A 26,747-nucleotide genomic window follows, 5' to 3' on the forward strand; every position below is an offset into this window, starting at 1 on the left:
AGCCGCCGCATGTTTACATCTGGCGACAACTTTCTAAATAAGGACAAAAGGGACTTAGCGGTGTGAGCGGAGTGACCGAATCTATTTTTTGCCGCGAAAATTTCAAAATTTATATTTTGACTGCATTATTTACGGGCCACGTCTGGGCCACTCGCAAAAGCTTAGCAGCCGCAGGTTGAGTATGGTGGCTCTAAACTGATGGACGATAGTGGGAATTTGAAAAAATTGCAACCCAACAAGCGTTAGATCAAATATTTGATCTAAAAAGAGAATCTAAAAAAAATAATAATAAAATAAGTTTATTAATGCTTAATTAATTTGCTAATTTTTAGAAACAGTATTTAGTATTTTATATAAATATAAATGTGTATAAATCCATATTTAAAAAAATAATAATAATAAAATTAATATCCACCACTAGAGGGCCTTTTATCGCTCGCTGTTAACTCGTGTTCAGGATCTTGTAGTTAGAGTTTTATATAGGTGAATAGAAAGTAAATAAATGGCTCCTTCAACTCAAACAGTAAACGAATCGCACGCGAAAGGAATTAATGCAGTCCTACTCGGACCACCTGGAGCCGGTAAAGGGACGCAGGTCTGAATTACACTTCATTATATAAATTTATCAAGAATGACTGAATATGTTCAAATGTCTTGTGGTATTTTCGTCTTGCGAAGTATTTAAAATATATTTTCTTGTTTTTCGATATGAATATCAATATCAAGATTTGGAAGTCGTATAGATTGCACCCTATGGAATTTTGGGACTTTGACTATATACTTGAACTCGGGACCGAGACGAGTTCAACGATACCCTACTTTTGGACTGGAGACCAAAAATAAGAAAGTTAGGTTAATGTAACCCTTAGTGCCAAGATGGCGGCTCGTCTCTGATTCCAGCAAGAAAACAGTGGGACGCACGTTCTAACCTAACCTAACTTATTCTAATAAATTACCATAATTATTAGCAACCAAATGATTAGAATAGATTAGGTTAGGTTAGAACGTGCGTCCCACTATTTCCTTGCTGGAATCATTGACGAGCCGCCATCTTGGCACCAAGGGTTACATAAACCGAAACATATTTATGATTTCTTGCCTTTCACAATGAATTCTATTCCGTTTTAGAGTATTCCACTTGGTGGCACTGTTTTTAGTTCAGTATACGTTTCCGTTTTTTTTCTTCTGTTCGAGAACTACCGTGAATCAATAACTAGTGACGTTAAACACTTGGCAGCCTGTCGGCGGAGTCCATCGGGAGCACGGAATGGTCGAACGCCACTAATGAAAAACTCTAAAATGGCGTAGAATGCATTGTGAAAGGCAAGAAATTGTAAATATGATAACTTTCTTATTTTTTGTATCTGGTTCAAAAGTAGGGTATCGTTGAACTAGTCTCTGTCCTGAGTTCAGATATATATACTCAAAGTCCCGAAATTCCACAGAGAGTAATCTATACAACAGCCCAAGATTTTGTTTATCAAATGATTGAGGTAATGTCAATCATTTCTTTGGTTAATAAAAAAAATTATCTGTACTGTCACCATGTTTTGGAATTGGTTTCTCAAACAAACAGTTTACTATTTATTAGACAGAGGGTCGGCAACTTGTTGAACAATTCGTAATGGTGTTCAGTGTGGTAAAATGATGCTTAAATAGTATGTTCGTAGTCTCCGACAATTCAAATCTCCATCCTTCTTATTACTTTTGTGATGAATTTCTCTGCCTTGTAACTACGGTGGACTAATTTTTAGTGTCGACCTTTCAAATGGGATTTAACATCAATTATGAGTTAGTGTTTTCAGTTTTTGATGTCTGGCAAAAACTCTTTGCAGTTGAACTTCCATATTTCATTATATGGAAGTCCTGCATTACGAGTTTTTCTGTGGAATGTTTGAGACACTTTTTTACGTTTAAAAATGTCTCTATTTAATGTTTCGGTTTGCTTGTATTTTAACAAAGTTTATTTTAATAGCATGCCAAGACATATACCTCGGAGTAATGTCGATTAGATCTCTTGCCTACGATCGACACTGCAGCAATTAAAAAGTTGTAATAATGCTATGTAGTATAGTCTTAGCTCCCATTTAATCTGCTGCCAAATACTATTTATATATGTGGCTAAGTAATGTATGCACTTGCTGATACCTAAACCCAAGAGGCCTTATTATCGTTGACGGGTGAAAACCTTGTAAGTGCCAAAAATCAAATTTTACGGGAGCAACAAAAGGCAATTAATATTTTCTTATGATAGTGTAAGATTTTCCCATTGTGAAGGTTTGTTATAAGTTGTAGTTGCGTAATTACTAGATTTACTACTGATTAAACTTGGCAATAGAAAGAAAAGATTGTCATTTATGAGGTTTTCTAGGCAATGCAGACTGCCTAATTATATATAAGCTTATTACAAGTAACAATACGTCCAATTCTATTGGTTGTATGTTTCCAAGATTTTTGCAGAACATGCATACTCTAAGGTCCTGCACAACAACGATATAAAATTTATTTGACTCTTAGTGGCATTTTCAAGGTTCCCAGTCTATCCTATTCTATTGGCTTCCAATGCTCAGTAACACCATCCCACCTCAATTACAAGCCATGCCTTAGCTAGGCTATGAGCAGGATTGTTCCAAATAATTTTGGTCCTTGAAGCAGGCCTAAGAACACTGCTAATGTAGTTATATTTCTATAAACATTATAACGACTTTTTATATTCTTTCTAATTTAATCTCTCATCTATTGCACAGTTCTGACTTTGGTCTAGTATTTTAAAAAACAGCTCTCTCCATGTAAAAGTATACAGGTATCCACCAATTTATTTAGATCAGATTTAAATTGTCTTTCATTTAAAACAGCCATTGAAATGACTGAATCATTATATCCTCATGGCTGCTTGGAAAGATGAATGATCTGCTTCACCTCATGATGATGCATGTATCATTGCCACCAAGCCTGTCAGGTTTTGATTTTCCTTGCTAGGTGAACTTGCATTTTCTATGGGCACTGCAGAAAAACTTCCAACCCATATAAATGAGGTTGTATTAAATTCCATTTTGTAACTATAAGAATGTGAACTAAACTCTCTTGTCTTGTTAAGGACTGTCTTTTTACATGCATTTATGTATACATTAGCAGTTCCAGATGCTATTAAGTGGACTCAGGACTTCTGAGGGAAGTTTATATTTGAATTTTTATGTATCATTCAATAGATAAAGTAACTCACATTTTATGGTTTGCCAAATTTCATCGTATGCTAAGTAAACATTGGTATGATTGTTAAGTAGCCTTATACATGATCATTAACTGAAAAATGCAGGTGGTATGTTAAAATCAATAAATGCATTAAAAACTGCAATTGTTTATCTACAGAATGACCTCTTGATAGTTATCATGGCCTCCTTGTGGATGGCAGAATAAGTTGTTGATCGTGACTGAAATTCATGTGTGGGTATGCTTGAGGAGCAGAGAAATAGCACTGAGCCCTTTAACAAAAAAAAAAATCAGCCTAATTTACCAGGAACTGCTTTTGTGTATGATGAAAAAACAATGTTACGACAAGTGAATGAGTGGTAACACAGATTTACATATGTTGCAATTGTATGTGGGAAAAAACCCACTGTCATAAATGTGTACCAGGGCTGTAGAGTCTGAGTTGGATGAAAATTTGTTACTAGAGGAGTTGGAGTTGGTAAAAATTGATCAATTTAGACTCCTGTTTTTTTATTATGTACTTGATATTAAGCTCCTAATAGGAGCGTTAACCACCTATCTTGCATTGTAAGTGTCTCCTATAATGCAAGATCTTATTTTATGATGATTATTTCCCTACTTTGTGATCTTCCTTTGCACATCACTGATTATTGTTGGTTTTCTTTTCAAAAATTTATATTTGGATACATTCTGTATTAGCTAATTCTAAATTTTTAGTGTCAAAAGTATCAACAAAAGATACAAGATACAAAATGGCTAAGACAACTCAGGTTAAATCTAATGTTTTTGAACCTATAGATGGAAAACATTTTGTGTTCATTGTGTGGTTGAAGATGATGATAATGGTGATAATGTAAAACTCGTGAAAAAGATAAATATTTTAACCTTTAATAGGAATGCTAAGCGTCTCTACAGCAACACTTGCCAACCTTTCTGACCTTAAGAACTACTAAACTCACAATTTTGAATACTGTGGATCACTATCATGAAATTTTTTTAAACCATACAAACGTCTATAGAATAATAATCATAAAAATTTCATTTTACTTTATTAATATGAAGTTCACTTGTTTAATTGTAACAAATTACTGTGAAGTTTGTTTGAAATAAGTTTATGGATTCTTGGCTCTTTTCCATGAAGGACGACAATCGCACTCACATTATTTATTGATAATAGTCATTTCGTGTTTGGTTTTAGATTCAAATAAAAATTCCCCTAATGAATGATAAAAATCAACCAAGCATTTTGCATTTCTTTTGTAATACTTAGCATAACCTTCAGTTGATCAATGTCCAAATTCTTCCACGGACAACCAAAATTTTCTCGCAGACCATCTGTGGTTCACGGACCACCAGTTGGTGATCGCTGCTCTATAAGAAACCATAATATTAATGTGTAATATCCTGTATAAGCTGAATTCAACCTGCTTGTGAGGTTTCTTCAGTTATTCAAAAAATCCATTTACAACTGATCAAATAGATATTTTATTGTTCAATATCACCGTGATTTGAGAGTGAAAATACACTTAACGCTGAAGAGGGATTGTTAATTAAACTTCAATTCGAAATGCATATGCCATGTTCTTTTTATGAAAAGAAAAAATAAAGATATTTGATCAGTTATAAGCAAATTTTTTGAATTACCGGAGAAACCTCAGAAGCACATTGAATTTGGCTTATAGAGGATATTACACGCACTTCAACAGGAATGACTGATGATTCACTTTAAAAAATGCATAACAAGTAGTTTGATGATTCACTTGGTAGTGATGAAATGCCATTCTGTGTTAATATAATCAAAGCATATTTAAAGTTATTATTTACAAGCAAGAGAAAAGTCAGATTTTCTAAAATTCTGAGTTGGAATCTGAGTTTAAAACAAAAGATTTTATATATACAGTTTAACCCATTTATAACGTCATCGGATGTAACGACAACCCTAATATAACGTCAAATTTTTATCGGTCCCATGATTTTACTGTACTAGTTAATGTTAAAAACCCCACTTGTAATGACATAAAACCCTGTTTTAACGTCATATTTGAAGCACTCCCAAATTTACAAAATTAGATTACAAATTTTATTTAACAAAAAAAATACTACATGTTCAGTCCTAGGGTCAGAGTTCACTTTCCTAGAATGACTGTAGGCGGTGCTCTCTCCACTTGACTTCGGTGGGGTGAAATTCGCCACTTTTAAACGACATGAAGATCTGTTATTACGTACTCATTTTTAAATTACTTTATGCTAAATTGTTACTATTGTAATAGATACAGTATACTGTATTATCATTAAGAAATAATTTTACAGTAATACGTACGATGTAAAATTAGAATGGAGTTTATAATAGATTCTTAAACACACTTGGCACTTTTTATGGGACTGAAATTATGACCCCGCAGATAACGACACTGTTATAACGTTAAAAAATTGCCGGTCCCATGGATGATGTTATAAACGGGTTAAACTGTATATATATATTATATACAATACACCGGACATTTAAAAAAAGTTGGCTAAACAAGAGTTGAGATAGGAGTTTGTGTAAATAACGTACAGAAAGTCCTCTTGTATTTTCTATGGTTTAGTAAGATAGTACTTTAAATGTTATATGATGATTTTAATTATTAACAATTGAATAATAAGCAGATACATGCTGCATGTTAACAAGACCAAAATTACTTTATCAAAACAAGCTGCCTGACTAGGTTTGATAATGAAGCAGTTATTAAAAATGCTCTCCTCTCTTAAACAAGCACATTTTAGTATGATAATGAACTCGATGTTGAATGTTGTCCAACAGCTATTGCTGCCTTACTTTTGAGACTATATTCCTTGGTTAAACTTTCTCTGTTTTTCTGCCGTAAGGGATTTATTCCTCTGCATCGCTCCAAGAGCAGGCAAGCTCAGATGATGTATATTGGAGTTAGCTGACTCGAAATGCTGCTATTCTTTTTTCTTCTTTGAAAGTATCGCATATAAGCAAAAGGGGTTTCTGTAGACTGCTATGTGATTGGATTGCTATCTAAATTAATGATATATTGCTTGGAAAGTGAAATCTCAAAGTTCAACAACCAGATGATATTATATAAAAGATAAATTGATGACAACTTTATCTTCTGATATCAGAAATCGGCCATCTCAGACTTCTCGTGAAGGATGGATGACAATATCTGTGAGTTTAAATTGGAGCAGGATGGTAACAGCAATGTATATTTTTCAGATATACTACGGGGTTCCAAAAATAATGGGAAAAAATTCAGAAATAATTGTGTATTTATTTTAAACAATTTATTTAAACAACTTCATATTTTAATCTCCTTCAAAATATTTTCCATTAGCCTCATTACAATTGTCCAAATGTTTTTCCATTGTTCAAAACACCTAGAAAATTCCTGTTCCGAAATGCCTCAGACAGAAAAGGAGGTAAAAACAAAAACGACGAAGGTGCCTTCGTCGTTTTCACCTCCTTTTCTGTCTGAAATCGCTTCCCTTTGATTCCCTCTTCATCCTGGGGAACAAAAAAAATCGCAAGATGCAAGATCAGGCAAATAGGGGGAGAGGGTCGTGCCATTTCTTGTACACAAACAACTGCCGTAAATGATCGGGCTAAATTTTGGCTTTAATCCAAAATTTAGTCTGATCATTTACGGCAGTTATTGGTGTATTTGCTTATGATATCGGGTTTCGTTTGATGTATGTTTGTAGACTTCATACTTGTTTGTATCCTTACCCAATTTGCACAACCTGGCATTACGCAGTTGTTGAAGCTACTGTGAATGGTTAAAAATTAAGACAGCATAAGCACAATTATTCCATATATTACAGGTTCTGACAAGTAAAGAATTTTCAGAGTCCTGTTACAAATACATATTGATTATTGACAATCTGTGAGGAGTCATAACAAACAAAAATTTAAAAAACTAATAAGCAGGTTTAAAATTAACAAATACAAATGTATTCTGACAGTTTATGAGTTAATTATACTTTCTATTTGCAAAATTTCCTCAACCTTAACACAAAATAAGAAAAAACGTGAACTTTTAAGAAATTTGTGAGATTTCCCAGAATGAGAAAAATTTCTCGGGTTAAAAAACAGCGAATCTCGTTTGAGAAACCCTAGTTATCACCTTAGAAAATAAGTCTGGATCATTTTCCAAATATTCTTTCAAAGCCTGATGAGCTGCCAAGTGATTGCCTTTCTGATCAGCAGTCGTCAAGAGCAGAACAAACTTTGCGGAAACTCTTCTCATGCCGAGTTCTTGTGACAAAATTTGCCGAATTGAACTCTACGAAATCCCAGACAAATCAACGAGTTCATCAATGGTTCAATGGTGATCTTCGTTGACGAGATTACGAATTTTCTTGACATTTTTGTCAGTTCAAATGTTGGATGGATGCCCAGACCTGGGTTGATCTTCACGAGACATTTCTCCTTTTTGAAAGCGAGGAAAACCACGTAAACCCTTGTCTTATGACATCTTATTTGTAAGCACATTGAATCATTTCAACCATTTCCGATCCACTTTTCTTAAACAGAAAACAATATTTCACAGCAGTGCGTTGCTCTTTAAAATCTGACGTCAAATTTTTGACAAAAACAAAAAAAGAGCTCTCACAAAAAAGATTGCTACAGGCGAACAAGTCTTGACACGCCAATGCCACTTCGCATACTGGAAGATTCTGTCTACTGATATCTAGCGACAGATATGCGTACTACAAACCTCCCACCCTCCACAAAATTATTCCTATTATTTTAGGGTTCTCGTGTAGATATAACAATTGCAGGGCATGTACAACTATTTATATAAAGCTTATGTTTAGCCTATATATCCTGGCCAACTTGTAACCCAATGGGATACAAGATTTTTGCATTTGGTGCTCTAGTAAGATGAATGTAATTCCACTGTACATCTTCACAAAAGAATCAAAGTGCTGAACCACATCAGATAAATAGCTAAAGAGCATGGTTACTTCACAAAAAATCGTGGATCAGTTAATTACCAAGAATATTCCTCCCAGCAATAGTCAGGCTACAGTGTGCAAGTTCTACAGTGTAAGATACGATAAAGGACTCCACTGTACATAAAATATTGCTAAAAGGAAGAATGTTAGCTTTGTATACAGAACAAACAATATATCAATACAATCCATAAGCAATGACAAAGAACAATGCAAACTTAAGGAATTCAGAAATCTGGGGTATATATGATTATAACACTTACATGTTGTGGCATTACAGGAGTGGAATCTTGAGATAATGAACTCGTCCGCTAGCACTTTTGGTAGTATACAACTACCGTCTTCAGGCAGTCTATCAAATAACAGTTTTTGAACGCTAATCCAACGGTTTAACAGATTTTCCATTTTTGAATGTTGTTCAAAAATCCTTTTGTGCGTCATAGTGCGTGGAAGGGAAATAGTTTTAAATAAGCACGTCGTAGGAAAAATAAGGCCATAAAAGAACCCAGAACATGCATGAAATATAAGCTATGTCAAAAAGACATCCCTTCCATGCACTATGACGTTTCATGTGCGCTAATATTCAGTTGGTTGTTAATGGTTTTCGGTCTTAATTTTAATAATCGTGATCATTAGAATAATTTGTGCATCATTAATTATATACTAAAACAATTTGAAGATATTGAAGATACAAAATTTATTAGCAACTTAAACACTATTGATTTTCAGTAACACTATTCAGAAACACTATTTATTTTCAGAATATAGTATTAAAAATAGTGTTTTTCTAAATCTAATTTGATGTCCTGTGATGGTGTAATAAGTCTAGCGGTAAAGTAAGGCAAATCTTAGTGCTCACAAGTCATTAAGAAGACTAGACAAGAAGTGTATCGTAGTATTAATCACTATTAATGCCAAATTTTATTGATTAACTAATGATATCTTTCTACACATTGTACAGACTACTAAAAAATGCAATTATACCAATGAGAGAGATGTTTGAATGAAAAATAATTAGAAATTAACATAAAAATACAGGCCAATGTACAGTACTTTCCAAGTTATTTAGGTTTTGTCAGTTTTAAATCTAACAAGAAGAAAAACACTTCAAAGAACTGCATTCCAACCTATAGTTTAAACAACAACAACAAGATGTTAAAAGAATTTATTGCATTTATGTAAATTTATAAAGAATAATAAATGCAGAAAATGTCACAACATGTCAGAAACTGTACAACACATCACTTCTGATTGCAAACTCTTGGCACAGACATTATTTACATAGACGTGATCAAGTAGCAAATATAATACACCAAAAGCTTGCAAACAAATACAAATTATTAGACATCTATGAACCATACTTTCCACAGACAGTATTGGAAAACAACATGCACAAAATATATTACGACAGAGCCATAATTACAGATAAAACAATTTACCACAACGGACCAGACATCACATTCATTATAGACATATCCATTCCAAACACTCGGCGAGTACACAGAACTCAACCAGAAAATAAGGCATCTGTGGAGGATGGATAGGGTGCTTATTTACCTGTCATTCTCTCCTCTACAGGTATCATATCACACACACTACACTACAGAAGGTCACTATATTGAATACATGTCATATTATCAGGAAATTCCTGAGTGTAGACACACTGACATTTATTTAATTGTTGTTTTGTTTTGGTTACTATGCCTCGACTCTGGTCTGGCATAGTACACGGCAACTTGTATCAATATAGAATAACCCACTACATCCAACAAAATAATAATTTAATAGAAATCAAGAAAAGTATGAAGCTCTGCCTGCATATTCCTATAAGAAATAATGTAAAATGTGTAATTTTTTCATTGAAATGTTGCTGTTTCAATTAAAATTGTTTGTTTATTAGCAAACTATAATCGTTGCAGAATTATCAGCCATTTGAATTCTCTTGATTTTTCCTTAAATCTCGAAATTAAATTTATTTATAAATATAATAATATTTATTTTCTGATAATTCAAATTAAATTTTATATGAATTTTAATAAATTTTACAAATGTTTTGACAATATGCTATTTTTTAAATGTAACCTCAAACATATTTAAAAGCCATATTATTTTTGGATTACAATTAAGCTAATCGTTAATTAATTAAATTATGAAATTTTGCTTGAAGATAGATAGGCTTATCCTTTTGTTTTCAGGCCAAATTCTATAATGTAATTAATTAGAAATTAACTTAATTCAAGCCTGAAAATAATTCAGTTTTTAAACATGTTTGGTTATTTAAAATTGTGCTCGTGTTTATATTTATAACTATAAGTAATTTTTATTGCAGTAAATTGTATTATTAATTATTTATATATTAAATTAATAATTTAAAAATAAGTTCTCTAATTGTTTAATCTTTAGATAATCTTTCAGCATGTTATCCTTTTATATGTATACAGGATTATTAATGTTTTTGGTTTCAAAATGCATTAATTATTAATAACATGCCAGTCTGTTAAGTTATATATTGCAAATAGAAATACGGTGGAGTCTGATAAGTCGTCACCCGGATAACTCGGCACCGTAAGTTAAGTAGTCGGTTTTCTGTGGTCCCGGCCGACTTACATAGGCATTAATGTTATTAATGTTAAAAAACTGTTTACTCGACATCGTTTAACTCGTCACAACTGGATAAATCAACATACTTTTTCTGTTTCACACTTTTTTGACATCTGATAAGTCGACTCCCCTCCTGAAAAAATCGAGTTCACACCGTACAGTAAGCTGTGTGGTATGAACTCATTTTTCAGGGGGAGTCGACTTATCTGACGTCTAAATGAGTGTGAAACAGAAAAAGTATGTTGATTCATCCGTGGTGACGAGTTAAACGACATCGAGTAAACCGAGTTTTTTAACATTAATAACATTAATGCCTATGTAAGTCGGCCGGGACCACAAAAAACTGACTGCGTAACCGACGAGTGTCGAGTTATCCAGATTACGACTTATGCGGACTCGACTGTAGTTTGAGAGACTATTCTTCATATAAGTGGTAGAGTAAAAAAATAAACTGAACTTTTAATATAACTTTATTAATCATTGGAGGATGCAGTCTTTTAATTGTCGTACTTGCTCTGATGTACTGTACTTCCACGGGATACCAATTTCACGAACTCTCATTGAACTATTTGTAATGTCTGTTGACACAGTAAAATCAACAGACATTACAAGCTTCATTTAAAAAACTAACTAACTCAATAACCTAAAAACCAATTAACAAAATTGTCTCGGCAACGTAAGGTGTATTTCGATGGTCTATTAACGTAAAAACCAGCAAAATTATCACTTACTAGTTGAGCAAATGTTGTCATTGAGTTAATTTGTTTTTATGCATTAACCAGCATACAGCAGTTGTTTATAACTTTATTAAATTTAATAGTACGGTACAAGTATTTACAGAAGACTGAAGTAAACACTTCAGCAGTTACATGTTTCTGTTTAAGAGTTTTCGTCACTCTGCTTCCCATTGTTTTCTTCTAATTCTGCAAAATCTGCAACCATTCAGTAGCGCTTTCATTTGGCGAAGACACAAAAGTTTGTGCCAAAATAAAAGTTTAAGAGTCGGATTAAAATCGGCAGAAAAGTGCCGCGGATTACACTTTTGCACTCGGAGTTAACGAAGAATGGATTGCAAGATCGTTTTAATAAATGGTACGAACATTGGGGGAAGTACGTAGCTACGGAAGGTGTTTATTTTGAAGACGTTCTGTAAATACTTAAACTATTAATGTAATGTATCTATATTAAAAATTCAGTTTTCTTTCCGACTCTACCTCGTAGAAAGGTAACCGAAAAATAGTCCAAAGCGGGAATTAACGAATTAATCGTAAATATCCGTTTAGTTATATAAAAAGAAAATTGAATTAGATAACATGTTAAAAGAAAGCAAATCTTTAATTTTTTGATTTTTGTTGTTAATTTTTATTTTATTGATTTAAATTGCTTTAAATACAGGCTCCCAAATTGAGAGATTATTATAATGTCTGTCATTTGGCTACAGGTAATAATTTTAATATGAAATGTAGAATTAAATTTTCTTTTTGTTTAAAATGTTTTATTGGCTAGATATATTAAACTCTAAAACTTTAAATGCAAATTTAAAATTATTTATGTCAATTATTTATTAAACGTATATAATTTGTGTAAAATTTATTAAATACAATGAATAAGTATAATGCTAAGACAAAAAATTGTCGAGGAGATAATTTATATAACAATAAGTATTAATAATTCACGAATGTTTGTATCTTTAATATAAGCGCTACTATTTGAAAAATATATTTTTTGTTACCGATATATTTCCAACTTCGAAATTTATAACAGAAGCACGCTTAATATTATCGCTTGTTTAGCAGGCAAAAAGTTTTATTTATGCCGATCAGATGCGATACCGCCCGCTACTTTGAGGAATCGGTTTAAATCTGACCTAAATAAACACCTGTCCTTATTTCAGTTACAGTGTCCTTCTGTCCTTATTTAGTGTTAAAATGTCCTTTCTAACATCAGAATGGATAGGGAAAACAAAAAAGAAATATTGCTTTAGGATGACAAATAGAATATGAATGCGATTTTTCTGATGGTAATTGATCGAATGCTTTGTCTTTCTTAAACTTGAGAAGTTTACAGCCTGTGCTGTTGCTAAAACCAGCAATTCTAACTTGGAAATAAAGAATAAACATTAATAACTTCTAATAAGTTATCGTCGTAATTTTAGGAAATTACACCTTTATTATTACTCAAGATTATTACAAAAGTTTCATCACAGCTTGAAAATGCGATTTTGTTTGGAGAAATTTGAAAGGACAAACAATATTTTTTTCTATTGTGCCTCTTTTGCTAAGTATTCTGGCAGCTCTATCTTTTTGGAGTGTGTTTTTTGTTGTAGGAAATAGAGGAAAGAAAGCAATCACTTTTGAATTAGCCTTATTTTTCAATCAGAATTGTTAATAAAGAAAATTGTCAATATTTCAAAAGTGTAATGAAAAATGATATAGATTTTTGGGGATACTATAGATTACCACCTATGGAATTTCGGGACTTTGAGTATATTTCTGAACTGAGGAGACCAAAATGAGTTCAACGATACCCTACTTTTGGACTAGAGACGAAAGATAAGAACGTTATCATACTATTTTCGGTGATCGCGTGATGATCGGGAGTTGCGTCGCTCTCTCCGCTAAGCCTATCGCATGTTTAACAGGCAGTCTGGTAAGTCGGCCATCCTTCAACAGAGGCAGATGTTGATCCACGAACACACCGATCGTCTGCAGTTGGAGTTAAGTCCTTTTTGCACACCCTCGCGGTCGGCTAGTACTACGCACCGCTATCGCGGTTTGTCCAACAAACCTAACGTATCCCTCCGGGAGACGACCGTCACCACTAGGCAGCGGAAAAATCTGAAATGGTGTTGAAATCACTGTGAAAGGCAAGAAATCGTAAATATAATAACTTTCTTATTTTTAGTCTCCGGTCCAAAAGTAGGGTATCGTTGAACTCGTCTCGGTCCCCTGAGTTCAAATATATACTCAAAGTCCCGAAATTCCATAGGTGGTAATCTGTAGTACACCCAGATTTTTTGATATCTACAAAATCAAACTGTAAATACAAGTTGAATTAATAAACAACAATGTAAAGAGTTAGTTTGTTATTATAATAATACCTGTAGGTAAATACTCAGTAAATACTCCTATAATACATAATTGAGCTGCAATTTGAAAAAATTCCCACTATAGACCTATAAATTCTCATTGTCGTCTGTTCGTCTGTCTTTCCTTAATCTCGAAAATGGAGTTAGATAGACGAAAGACGAGACTAGATATGGAAACCTTAGAGGTAGAAGGCCCCAATTAACTATATACAAACTTCTGATACAAACCAGAGGTCGTGTTATTTCATTTCAAAAATTTCCCTTAAAAGCAGTTAGAATAGAGTCATGTTAGTCATCTGTCTAACAGGAAAAGTATGATGTACAGGGACAAGACATTACAGTACTAATATGAGGTGGAGAGCATATATTTCAATCAGAATTTGAAATAAATTAAAAATATGATTAAATATTGCAGCCCGGCATTGAAGCAATGTCATAATAAAATAGTTGCTCGTTATTCTTTAGTTTCATATTCCTACATATTTCTCGTAATTGTCCATTTATATTACTTAGCGCTTCTCAACCATATTATACATAAGCTTATGAAAAAAGCTTTTCTGGGAAATGTTATAAAATATTCCTTGAAAGTTTTTGCCTGTGGCATAATTATGTTCCCTGCAGTTGATTTTCTCCATATAAATTGTTATAATATTCAAAAGTGTGTACATTTGTATAGTCTGTTTTGCTCAGATCTGTGAGAAAAACACTTATAGTTTTGAAGGAAGTATTTATATATTAGTTTATTGTCATATTTCAAGACCCCGACTTTGTGATTGTGTGATCAGATTCCATTATTAGTTCCAAGTTCTAGACTCAAGCTGTCTATTCTTCTCCCTTTCTTTGAGAAGTTTCTTTACCGGAATCACTGAGGCATGTCCTCGTGTCAACTTGTCTTCCTAACCAATTGAGATCCTGTGCATCCTCTTTGTCATGCCCTTTCCTGTTTTATCTCTGACCCCTGGACTGATGATATTTGGTTTAAATGGTTACTATCAGGGTCAAAGGCACTCTTCACTTTTTACTGGAGAAGTTTTCAGGGACTATAAACCTGGTTTCTTTTTGTGTTACTAGCCTTAACATATGGCTGATAACATAGTCATTATCAGTTACTGATTATCATATCTTAACCAATAATTTAAATGTTAAATGTTTTTAATTGTGACACAGTAGTTTAAATTACTGAATTACTGCCATTTGTTACTTCAGTTATATGCTAGTTGATCAAGATGATACTGTAAAAGAACTGTAGGAAAACATTATTAATGAATCATTATTAATTAATAAATCTTCAAATTAGAAAGTTTTAATTGTTTAACATGTCCTTTTAATGCTAGAGCCAATAAAACTAGAATATACACTAATTATAGTCTCATTTACCCCACTTAATGTTATCAAATTGGTTATTATTATTGGTTGAGGAGACCCAAAAGTGATTACAGTAAGTGAAGTTCATTGTTTTCTGTTTTGTAATGATGCACTTTTCCTAAAGACAGACACTTATCACACTGGACCAAACAAGGAACAGAATGACCTTCAGACATGTAATTTGCAAATAATTCTATGTACAGTAGAGCGTCGAAAAGTGGAACCAATTGGGGACTGGGGTCCTTCCAGTTAATGATTTGTTCCAGTTTCCGACTTTGTACGAAAAAATACATTAACCTGTCCGATGTTCAAATTTTTCTCCGTTGCGTATCGCTTCCTGTTGAATTTTTCTCCGTTGCGTGTCGCTTCGTGTTGAATTTTCGTCGATTTTAAGCCTAACGAAAATTTTTATAATAATCATCGAGGCTATCGTATCGTTAAAAATTATTTCTGCATTTTGTACAAACAAAATAAATATATTAAAGAATATAAAAAACATGAAAATTATACTTTAGAAGTAAATTTAGTATCAAAAACATTCGATTCAGCACGACACAGTCCGACTGAAAATCGTTCCACTTTCCGGCCATTCCACTTACCGGCGTTCCACTTATCGACGCTCTACTGTATTTATTTCATGATACACATTTTGGACATAATAATCATCATGAAATAAATACATAGAGAGAATTATTCTGCAAATTATGTGTCTAAAGGTCATTCTGTTCCTTGTTTGGTCCACTGTGATAGCGCACTTTTCCTAAAGATGGCCTTATCACAAAACATACAAAAATAAGACAACAGAAAAAAGTGATTAGAAGTTCATTGTATTAAGTTTTAGACAATATACATATCTTATTTTCTGATTAACCTTTAGTTAAATGATGTTTTTATGTGATTACTTCTCTAATTTTATAAAGATAGTAATTTGTTTTAGATATAATTTTTGTGAAAAAAAGATGTTCGTAACTTTGTGTTTATTAGCGAGGTCGAGGCCGAAGTTTTAAACGCGAAAACGGGTATGTCGGACGTTCGACGCCGCATTCCCGTAAGCCTAGAAGTTTGACAATGGCGTTTGGAAAGTCGGTGGAATCGCGCTCGACATTCCAAATGCCGTTGTCAAACTTCTAGGCTTACGGGAAAGTGGCGCCGAATGTCCGACATACACGTTTTCGCGTTTAAAACTTCGGCCTCAACCTCGCTATTATCTTAAATTTAAATGTTTTAATTATTTTTAAAATAATTACTAGTAAAAAATTTTACAGGTGATATGCTTCGAGCCGAAGTAGCATCGGGATCCGATTTAGGAAAAACGTTAAAAAAAGTGATGGACGACGGAAAGTTAGTTAGCGATGATTTAGTTACAGATTTAATAAACAGAAACTTGGATAAGTCCGATTGTCAAAATGGATTTTTATTGGATGGTTTTCCAAGGACTGTCGTTCAAGCAGAAAAGGCAAGTAAATTAAAACTTTTATTGTTCTAATAAATAGATAAATTTAACCTTACATTCTGTTTTTATTATTTATTACAAAAATCTTTTGAAAATTGACTTCAAAGTCAAAATGTATACTCAATTTGATATTTAAATATTAATCTTAAAATGAAAAAGTTTAAGTACAGTCTAAACTTGATTTAATGCCATTATTGTTTCACTTTTGAATCCAGTGCTAAATTTATGGACCTCAAACAGTAAGAATCCTGTATAGTAATGAAATGTACACACAAGTTTTAGTGCTGAATTTCATAGTTTGGTGATAGCAATGTTCTTTGCAATGCAAAATACAGTGGACCTTCGTTATAGCGCGGGCAATGTTTGCTACGCGATAAGCTTGAACACGTTTATACAGGTCCGTGCGCCGTTAGTGAGTAGCGCATTTTATTGTTACTGCGTTTTGATTAATTGTGTATGTATTGAGTTCCTGCGTGTGTTTTGAATAGTGTTTAATTATTGTATGCATGATGAGTAAAAGAAAAGCTTGACATTATTGCTAAAGTAAAGAGGTGAACCGCATTACACCGCACCGCTCCTTATAATGTGGGTGTTGTTTCCGCCCAACACACACCTTATATCGGGGGTCCACTGTAATAATGTAGTAATTCACAGATACTGAAGGAATCTCAATTTGATATTTACACAAAGATCTATTTGCAAATATTCATTGGAAATTTACTATAGTAATGCTATTTAGGAATGTTTTATATTGAGGTTTGACTGTAAATTCAAAACTAGTTTCATTATCAAAATCTAATTTTAAAACTAATTTCATTATTTGAATTGATTTAGAACAACGAAACAAAGTTTTTAGACTGAATATTTTATTTAAAAGACGGACAAAATATGATAATTTTTTTATTTTTAGAGTTTTCGATGTTATTTTGTGTTGTTAAGATTCATATAATATGATTTTAAGTAGCCAATGAAATGCAATTAAAATAGGATTTTTGTCATAATAAAATAAATGAAAATAAAATAGTTTACTCAAGTTTAATTTAAATATTCCATAAAATGATTTACGCTTCTCATTTTTACAAAATTTATTTTTAGTTGGATGAACTGTTGGAAAAACGTAATTCGAAATTAGATTCAGTTATAGAATTTAGTATCGACGATTCGGTGCTTGTTCGTCGTATCACCGGAAGATTAATTCATGCTCCAAGTGGTAGAAGTTATCATGAAGAATTTAATCCACCAAAGAAACATATGGTTGATGATGTAAGTAACTTATTTTAGAATGTGATATTTTTATTAATACAGATTATACAATATTTTACAACTGTACAGAACAGCACAGGATTCACACTTTGATGAATGCCCCCATTATATTTTTTTATATGTACTTGTTATATTTAATAATTAATCAACTTAGCTCTCTTTTTGATGAGTATCCAGAAATGATTTCATAGAATGTAAATGCCAATTTTATATTCTTCATTAGAATAATTTGAGTATGAGTCTCAAGTTTCATAAGCTGAAATGAATGTGTTCTTGTACTTAGAAACAGAACACATTTTTGAGGTTTTGTCATAAGTGAAAACTAACCTAGAATGTACATTTGTACACAGAATGATCACTTATTGTTAGTGTTTGATCCTTCCATGTACTTAATAGAATATATTATGCTTGTGTACGCACTTGCTACTGCTTAGAAGCAGGTGTTTCAAATACAGTTTTTTTCATCTAACACACTTAGTTTCATAATGTCCAGTTTAGTTTCCGTGGTAATAGATTAACACTTTTTGCACTTATCTCCACTGCTAGATTTACTATTATGTTTTGGATACATTTTTAAAACACTAATGATAAAACGTTATAAAAATTGCAAACAATAGCAAAAATTGCTATTACTCCTGTGAAGTTATGAATGAAAATACTGTTAGCCAATGAGGGTGAATACAGCAGACAGTGTGGGGAAAAGTGTTTATTTATGCATACAAGATACAGATTTTGATGGATTCCAACTCTGAAACAGTGTAACATGCGGTCACCCAAAATCCAAAATTTCAGTGGGACAATTACACAATATTACAAAGTGCAAAAAGAAACCGAGCTTGGATAATACAGCAAGCGTTTCCTTATAACTAATTCTTAAAAACTAACTTATGCTAAGGGGAGAAAGTGATCAGAGAGTATAGGCAAGAAATAGCCAGATGGCTGATAGAAAAAGAATAGAATACCCAGGATGTATGAACCTTATTTAGCTTCCTTGAGGGGTACACTTGGAACTTCCTTAGACTCACTTTGTGCTTCCGTCTTCCTTTTTTCTATATCCGAGATTGCTGTGTTGTCACTCCAATAAGCTCATAAACTTTTCTTACTCCAGTTTAGTTTCACTTATCTCTCGGTTACACGACAACACTAAGCACTATCTTCTTTCTCTTCACACCACGAAGAACAGCCAAAATTTGTCCTACATTTTCCACATGTGCCCTCGGGTAACATTGCCTTCGTTGTTCTTGTGATTCTTCGAGGTGGCCCTTACCACCTAAGGGAATAGATTAAGATTAGAAGGTTCTGGAAGTAAGAAAGAACAAAGGAGAAATGCTAAAAACTACAAACTAATCTAAAATTATACAATGGTGTACAGTCACACTCCAATGTTACTGACTTTAACACCACCTCATGAGTAGTAATGGAACCTCAGAATTTGCATGAAAACAAAAAAGTTGCACTGGAACTGCTGGAAATATTTTTAGACTTTGGTACGCTTTATATTTTGCAGAATGACAACGGAAGAGAGCTCACATCTAACGTCATCAAGTAACTTTTAGTTATATGGCCTGAGTGTAAAATAGTGCACAACATCCGCAATCCACATAGAGCAATGCAATTAGAATGTTGAAAATATGTTTTGCAAGTGGATGTTTTGATGATACTGGTACTATAGAATGGATAATAGGCTGCCATTTCATTTGTTGCAAAAGAACTCTTCTAAGCATCGAGTGATAGACAGAAGTCTGTATATAGAACTTTGGATCAGAACCAATATTAGAATTAGGGTCAGCAGATATTTCACCAGAAATTTTACAAACTGTTCATTTAATATTATTTTCATAAAACTTCAGTATTATTAATTTTTGATATAACAGTGTAACTCTATATTATTCATTGTCATATCACATACGAGTATATTCAAGTATTGTATATATTGTAATTAATTATTAATTTTTCTATCATTATTACATTGTATTATGTTCATTTTTTTAAGGTTACTTTACAATAATAATCTTTCTTAGACATTGTCTGCTGTTTGTCTAATAAGCCTTCTGTGTCTTCAGCATGTTACAATAAGCTTAGAATTGATCAGGCTAATTGAGCCAACTGAAGTTCACTTACTTAATTGCTTAAAGCTCTGTGGGCTGATTACAAAATGTCTAAGAAATTTTATGCTGAATAGCAAATATGTAATGATTTTCCAATTTGCCAGGGTCATTGTAAAATGGTGGAAAATCGGGTACAATGAGCCTGATTTTCCAATTCACCTATAACATATACACCAGATAATACTAAAATAGATTGACAGTTCTACCTGAAATAATAACTGAGGCAGGGAGAAATTGGGTGCATATAGTCATACTCCCAAATAAGCAACACTAATTTTAATGAAATGTTGTGGTTTAGATTTCCCTCCAAAAAGATATGACGTTTGTAAAATTTATACTAGTTGTCAGTAGCAAGAATTTTGCCGCTTCTTGCCATTGGTCGATATCTCTAAGAATGAATTTAAACTGCCTAATCCAGGGGTCGGCAACTTTTTTCGTAAAGAGCCATTTTAGGAATTATATTTACCAAAATAATACTTACGGAGCCGCGAGTCAACAACTTGAATTATGAAATATACATTTTTGAAAATTGAGCACAAAACATGTGTTTTTTCTGTTAAAATGGGTTTATTTGTGCTTTGCTTAAAGGTGCTGTAATAAAATACACTGCAATTCAATTATTTATTATCAATGTTACAATAGTCATAATTATAAAATACAATTATTAATTTAAAGTAAAAAACAAGTAATTTTAAACATCCTTACATATAAATTAACATTTTTCTTCTGTCAAACAGTATGCTGAGATTTCAAATATTTTATAATATATTTAACTTGTATGAATAAAAACGTTAAAATAGAGAACTTCGTAAAAAATAAGAACAATATATGGTTTCTGTTGAGGTTTTTGTTGCTGAATTTCTCGAGAAAGTTTGTCAAAATTCGGTAAATACGAGTTACTTTTATTCTCAAACGAGATGTTCAGCTGATTTCTTAGTTTATTTTGAATAAAATTCATGTTCGAAAATGTCTGTTTGCAAAAATATGTTGATTCGAAAATCATTAGAAGTCCAAATGCATAAGTTTTTAATTGAATGTAAGTATCAGACAAACTGTTCCAAGTATCAAAAACAGAAAATCTTAAAAGGCAAGATCAAGTTATCTCAGACCATTAATGCTGTGCAGCCAGCAGTAGATTTCTGTGTCTCTAAATTTTCTAATTCACTTTTAAGAAAGAGACCAGAAAATTAACATACAGGCGTTAAACTACGTACAAATATCATACTTATTCGATGATCGGCGCTAAGTCCAACCATCGTTACAGTTCACTTTTAAGATTTACAAATTTTGAACTCCACATTTCCTTGATTTTTAAATCTGCTAGTTATAGTTGAAAAACTGCTTTATATTGATAAAGCAGTTGAATATTTCACCTTTTAGTGATAAAAAATCAGTAGAATTGACTTCGAGTGGTCTCAATAAAAACGATAAGGTTACCTTTTCCTTTCTTAACTCAGCAATGCGGCAATTCTATGTAGCAATGTGCCTTTCTCTAAGTCTGCAATAAACAAACATAATTTTTGTTCAAAAGCAAGTTCTACTTCTAAAAGCAAAATAGCAGTATTTTCCTTTCCTTGCAGTTTCTTGTTTAGTGTGTTTAAATGTGAGGTCATGTCCACCATAAAATAAAATTTTTGTAACCAATTGTGATTATTGAGCTCAACATATTCAAGATCTTTTTGCTTTACAAATAATTTTATTTCTTCGATGCAAGCAGCAAATTGCATTAACACTGTTCCTCTGGAAAGCCACATTACTTTATTGTGTAAAAAAGATCAGAGTATTGGCTATTGACTTTGTTAAGTAGTTCACAAATTGATGATGATACAGTGGTCTTGCCATTATTTTGTTCTCAATTTGTTCAACCAGGTCCATAACTAATGTTATTTCCTTTGGAAAAGTTTGCGAACAAGGTACCTCTTGATGGATTATGCAGTGAAAAGAAAAAAACATCGTGCAAAATTTGTTTTTTTAAACATAGAAACAAAACCTTTCTTTTCATCTCTCATACTTGGTGCTCCATCGGTTGCAATTGATACTATTTTATTAATTAATATCAATATTTTTACTTTTCAAACAATTGGTAACAGCAGATTCTATGTCCTCACCTCGAATTTGTCCTGTAAGTGGCAGTATATCAAGTAACCCTTCCTGAGGTTCGTCAGAGTTAACATATCTACAGATAAGTACAACCTGTGCAATATCAATCACATTTCAAGATTCATCACAGGCAATAGGAAATCCTAATGTTGAACTTGAATCCATAACCTGCTGACAAGTTACATCTTCTGCCATACGAATAGTTCTCTCTCTTACAGTTTCAGCGGACAATGGCATGTCTTTTATTTAAGTAATTATTTCAGTTTTATTTTTAAAATCACAAAAAAAAAAGATATTCAGACATTTTAACAAAACAATCTTTCACAAAATCGACATCTGTAAATGACTATCCCCGTTTCGCTATTTCTAGAGAGGCAACAAAACTAACAATAGTTGTATTGTTACTTGATTTCATCCAATTTGCTTGATAAAACAGTAGAATAACTACGTTTACGTATTTATGAGTTATCTTTTTCTTTTACTTAAATTAAAAATTTTATTTTGTTATATATATAAGTATTATTTACTAATTTAAAAAGAGCTGCGCAGGTTGCCGACCCCATCCTAATTACTACCTAAAGTTTTATTTCATACATAATTAATTTTCCTGTTCGTAAGATTTACTTATTTTTATAAAATCTTTACACACACAATTTTAAGTAAAATGAATTTTAAAATTATGAATTTGTTGTAGATTACTGGCGAGCCTCTAATGCGAAGATCGGATGATAACGTTACAGCTCTGAAGAAAAGATTAGACTCCTATCATAAACAAACTCGACCATTAGTAGATTATTATTCCAAAAAACACATACATACGCAAATAAATGCAGACCAAAATCCTAATTTAGTATTTTCTCAGATACAGCTAGCTTTTTCTAAAGCAAAGACTAAAGATTTAGTTTTCTTTGTATAATAATAATAATAATAATGATGATGATGATTTTCTTATATATATATTGGTACAAAATTATACTCTTTCATTGGAAATACTTTACAAAATAAAATTATTATTGTTATAACAAGGTTAATATTGACACGACGATTGGTTTTTACAAAATTATACATTATAAAATTATTTCTTTACAATTTGACAATTTAATGAGTTTTTTAATATAATTTTTTTATTAAAAAGTTCAAAGTTTTTAAATAAAAAATATTATATTGTTTCAATGTTAAATTTATAAATAAAAATTTTTGTAAATATGGTCGAGTTTTCAGAAAATTTTAATTATTATTTGTGTTGTATTCAATTATGACAAAAAAAAATATTAATCTATAGGTTACTGTTAATCAATTATTACAAATTTCTGTTAGTTTATAATTATCGGTTTAACAATTTGAAACATTATTAAAAGAAAGAAATAAAGAAATATTGTTATTCAGAAAAGTATGTTGTTTGTTGTGTTTATACTCTGTGCAGGGTAATGTACGCTTGTCATTTTTTAATGTATACTTGTATTTGTATTTGTAATGTATACTTGTCATTGGTTATCTTAAATCATCAATTGCCAAATGTTTTCGATTTGATAAATTTTTGCAAATTTTATATACAGGTAGCCCTCGGTTTATGCCGATTCACAATAACGCCTCTGAGCAATTCGCCATTTTGTCTTGTAATTCCCCGGTTCTTCCTATGCTAGACTGATTTTCGTTTTAATGTTGACGTATTTACTGAGCCGCGACGTCGTATAGTCGTTAAAACAAAGATTTTTATTGAATATATTTATTTATTTTTTTTTTTTGTTTAATATTGTTAGGTATGTATACATTTACATAAAATTAATATTAAAATAAATAAATAATATTAAAATACTAAATGTTTAGGTACCCACGTATACAAGAATAAAGGAGGGTTATTATGTTGTTATGTAGATAAAAGAAGTGCACCAGGTTATCTAAACATGTTAATAAGGCGCAGTAATCTATCTCCCTAGAAACAAAATTGGAAGTTATTCGACTAATGGAAAATGGACAAACACGCCCTAATGTCTGTAGATCTTTGAACTTACTTCCATCCACTGTTACTACCATTATGAAAAATGCAGATAAAATTAAACACTCAGATCAACGGTCTACTGCAGTAAATGTAAAACATGTGACTTACAGTAGAGGTAAAATTTTTGAAAAAAGGAAAAATTGTTATCTTTATGGGTGGATGATGCGAGGGTTGGTTTATCAGATTTAAATCCCGAAGTACGGTAACTGTCATAAGATGTTGCGGCGACGGCTGCTTTTCCTAAGAAATTTTGGGGTTATGTAGAACAAGGCAACTATTCTCCAGACCTAATCTTTAACGTTGATGAGACTGGGCTATATTGGAAAAAGTTACCAGCACGAACTTTATTTCTCGTAAAGAACGTTCCGCTCCAGTTGCAAAAGATAGATTAACTCTTTTTGTTGGGAGCCAATGTTCAGGAACTTTGAAACTTAAACCGATGTTAGTGTATCATTCACAGACACCACGTGCTTTAATTAGAGAGTCTAAATGAAGACGTGTTGCCAGTTTATTGGAAATGGAACAAGAAAGCATGGGTCATACAAGATTTCACAGATTGGTACACAAGTTATTTTTGCTCTACTATACTTCTCTTTTGTGAAGAAAATAAATTATCACCCAAGGCACTTCTTCTCTTGGACAATGCTCCACAGGACATCCTCAAAACCTTGATGAAATAAGAACACCATTGGATGTCAAGGATGCTTCCCAATACAACATCTCTTTTACAACCAATGGATCAAGGGTTATTGCAACCTTCAAAGCTTAATATCTCGGTAATACATTCATGGAAATGATGAGAGTTTTAGACACTTCAGATAAAACAGTTAAAGACTATTGGCGGTCTTTTGATATTTTGAAAGCATTAGAAACATCGAGTCGGCTTGGGATGAAGTTTCAGCAAAATCCTTAAATGGAGTTTGGCGTAAACTTCTGCCAGCATTCATGCATGATTTTGAAGTAGCAGCACATCAGGAGAATTTAATTGAAGACATTACCGTCCTCCATTATCCCACATCCACACCAGTCTACCAGACTTGCTTATGATGTGGGATTGGAAGATGTGACAGAATTTTTAGAAGCCCTTGATCAGCCACTCTCAAATGAAGACTTAGAAGAATTATACAAAGAAGTAGATCATAAACAGTTGGAAAAGGAAGAAAACGAAGAAGAAACTCCAAAAGTTATGAAAATGGCCCATCTAAAGCGTATCCTTTCAAGTATGGAAAGTTTGACGGATGAACTTTGTGAGTTAGACAACGATTGGGAGCAAAGTGCAAATATAAAAAGGCGCACCGTCGCATCCATTTGACCATATTCCGAAATTCTTAATGAATGAAAACAAAAATCTAACTTTTTTTCGAAAAATGCAAGAGATTTGAAACTTTGAAATATCATTTGTTTATCTTAAGATATTTTAATAAAAACATTTCACTTTATTTTATCATAAAATACATTTTAAAAATTAAATTTATAATATATGTATTTTGTATTGTATTAATAAGCAATTTTTCACTGACGTAGAACATAACCTTATACCTCACTGCAAATATTGGTTCATTTTACGCCGATTCGATTTGCTCTGGTTTTGTAGGAACGGAACTGCGGCGTAAACCAAGGGTTACCTGCATTGAAAAACAAAGCCAATAAGATATATTAATTTTATATATAAGCTTTTACCTAATAACATTGAGATTCCATTTTATTTCAAAGAGTTTGATATATCTGAGTTTAATGAGATTAATTTAGTTTTATTTAGGATTTTAGTTTAAAATAATTTTATAGCTTGAATGTATTGATTTGTGTAATTACATTTTTAATATTTATGTAGGTTTATGAATTGCACTTTGTGCCTGTCAAAAGGTCTTCGTCGGCAGTCTGTATTTTAAAACGAGCAGGCCCGACTTGTCCTAGTGACGGACAATTTTTTCTTTCAGATTAAATAATATATCCCATCATTTCTCTTTATTATTATAATTATTTATTTGAAAAATAAATAATATAAAGCAATAAGGAAAATAGAGTAAAAATACAATATAACATACCGCTACTTTGAGCACTATTAGAGTTGTTGTCATTGGAAGTTACTTTCAATTTACATTGCGATTTACTCTCATTAGCAGTTTTGGCATCTTGCTCCTCCTCTTCCAAATGATCATGAAGAATGTGAGGCATGTCATGTAGTTGTATGAACCTATAAAAATATCATACTTGCAATTAAAAGCATAAAAGTTGTATAAATAAGTAGTAAAAATGAACCATTATAACACATTTATTTGGATTACAGATAATTTACTAATTATCTATAATACAAATAAATGTATGCTTTTATTCAAAAATAAATTTTTTAAAATTCTTAATGTTTACAAACAAAAGTAAGATAAGAAAGGTGTAAAAATAGCAGGAAGAAATGAAACAATTACTCATATCTTTGCCACACATCCATGTAACGCAAGCATGCATAATACATAATGAGGATGGGTTATATGTATTTCTTCTGAATAAAGTAACTTTTCCAAAACCAAAACACTCCTCACTCCAGTATTGTTTAGGGCACATATCCCTTTGAAAGTATACCTATTCTTCGGGTCAATCGCA

The 26,747-nt window shown here is 32.1% G+C and overlaps 1 protein-coding gene across 1 annotated transcript; it reads left to right on the top strand.

Annotated features, from left to right (window-relative positions):
- Positions 1 to 445: 445 nt before the first annotated feature.
- On the top strand, positions 446 to 23,393 carry LOC136970664 (adenylate kinase 2, mitochondrial-like). Its single transcript, XM_067265122.1, has 5 exons — positions 446 to 595; positions 12,169 to 12,214; positions 16,492 to 16,682; positions 17,775 to 17,942; positions 22,845 to 23,393. Exons 1-5 carry the CDS (start codon positions 503 to 505, stop codon positions 23,064 to 23,066), a joined length of 720 nt encoding a protein of 239 aa, XP_067121223.1. The 5' UTR covers positions 446 to 502; the 3' UTR covers positions 23,067 to 23,393.
- Positions 23,394 to 26,747: the final 3,354 nt, after the last annotated feature.

This window comes from Centruroides vittatus, unplaced genomic scaffold (genome assembly GCF_030686945.1).
Source record: "Centruroides vittatus isolate TY-2023 unplaced genomic scaffold, ASM3068694v2 contig_2104, whole genome shotgun sequence".
NCBI lineage: Eukaryota > Metazoa > Arthropoda > Arachnida > Scorpiones > Buthidae > Centruroides > Centruroides vittatus.

Coding starts and splice junctions, on each gene's coding strand:
- LOC136970664 (XM_067265122.1), top strand. CDS start 503: ATGGCTCCTTCAACTCAAACAGTAAACGAATCGCACGCGAAAGGAATT. Junction 596..12,168: donor GAGCCGGTAAAGGGACGCAG/GTCTGAATTACA, acceptor CTTTAAATACAG/GCTCCCAAATTGAGAGATTA. Junction 16,683..17,774: donor CTGTCGTTCAAGCAGAAAAG/GCAAGTAAATTA, acceptor ATTTATTTTTAG/TTGGATGAACTGTTGGAAAA.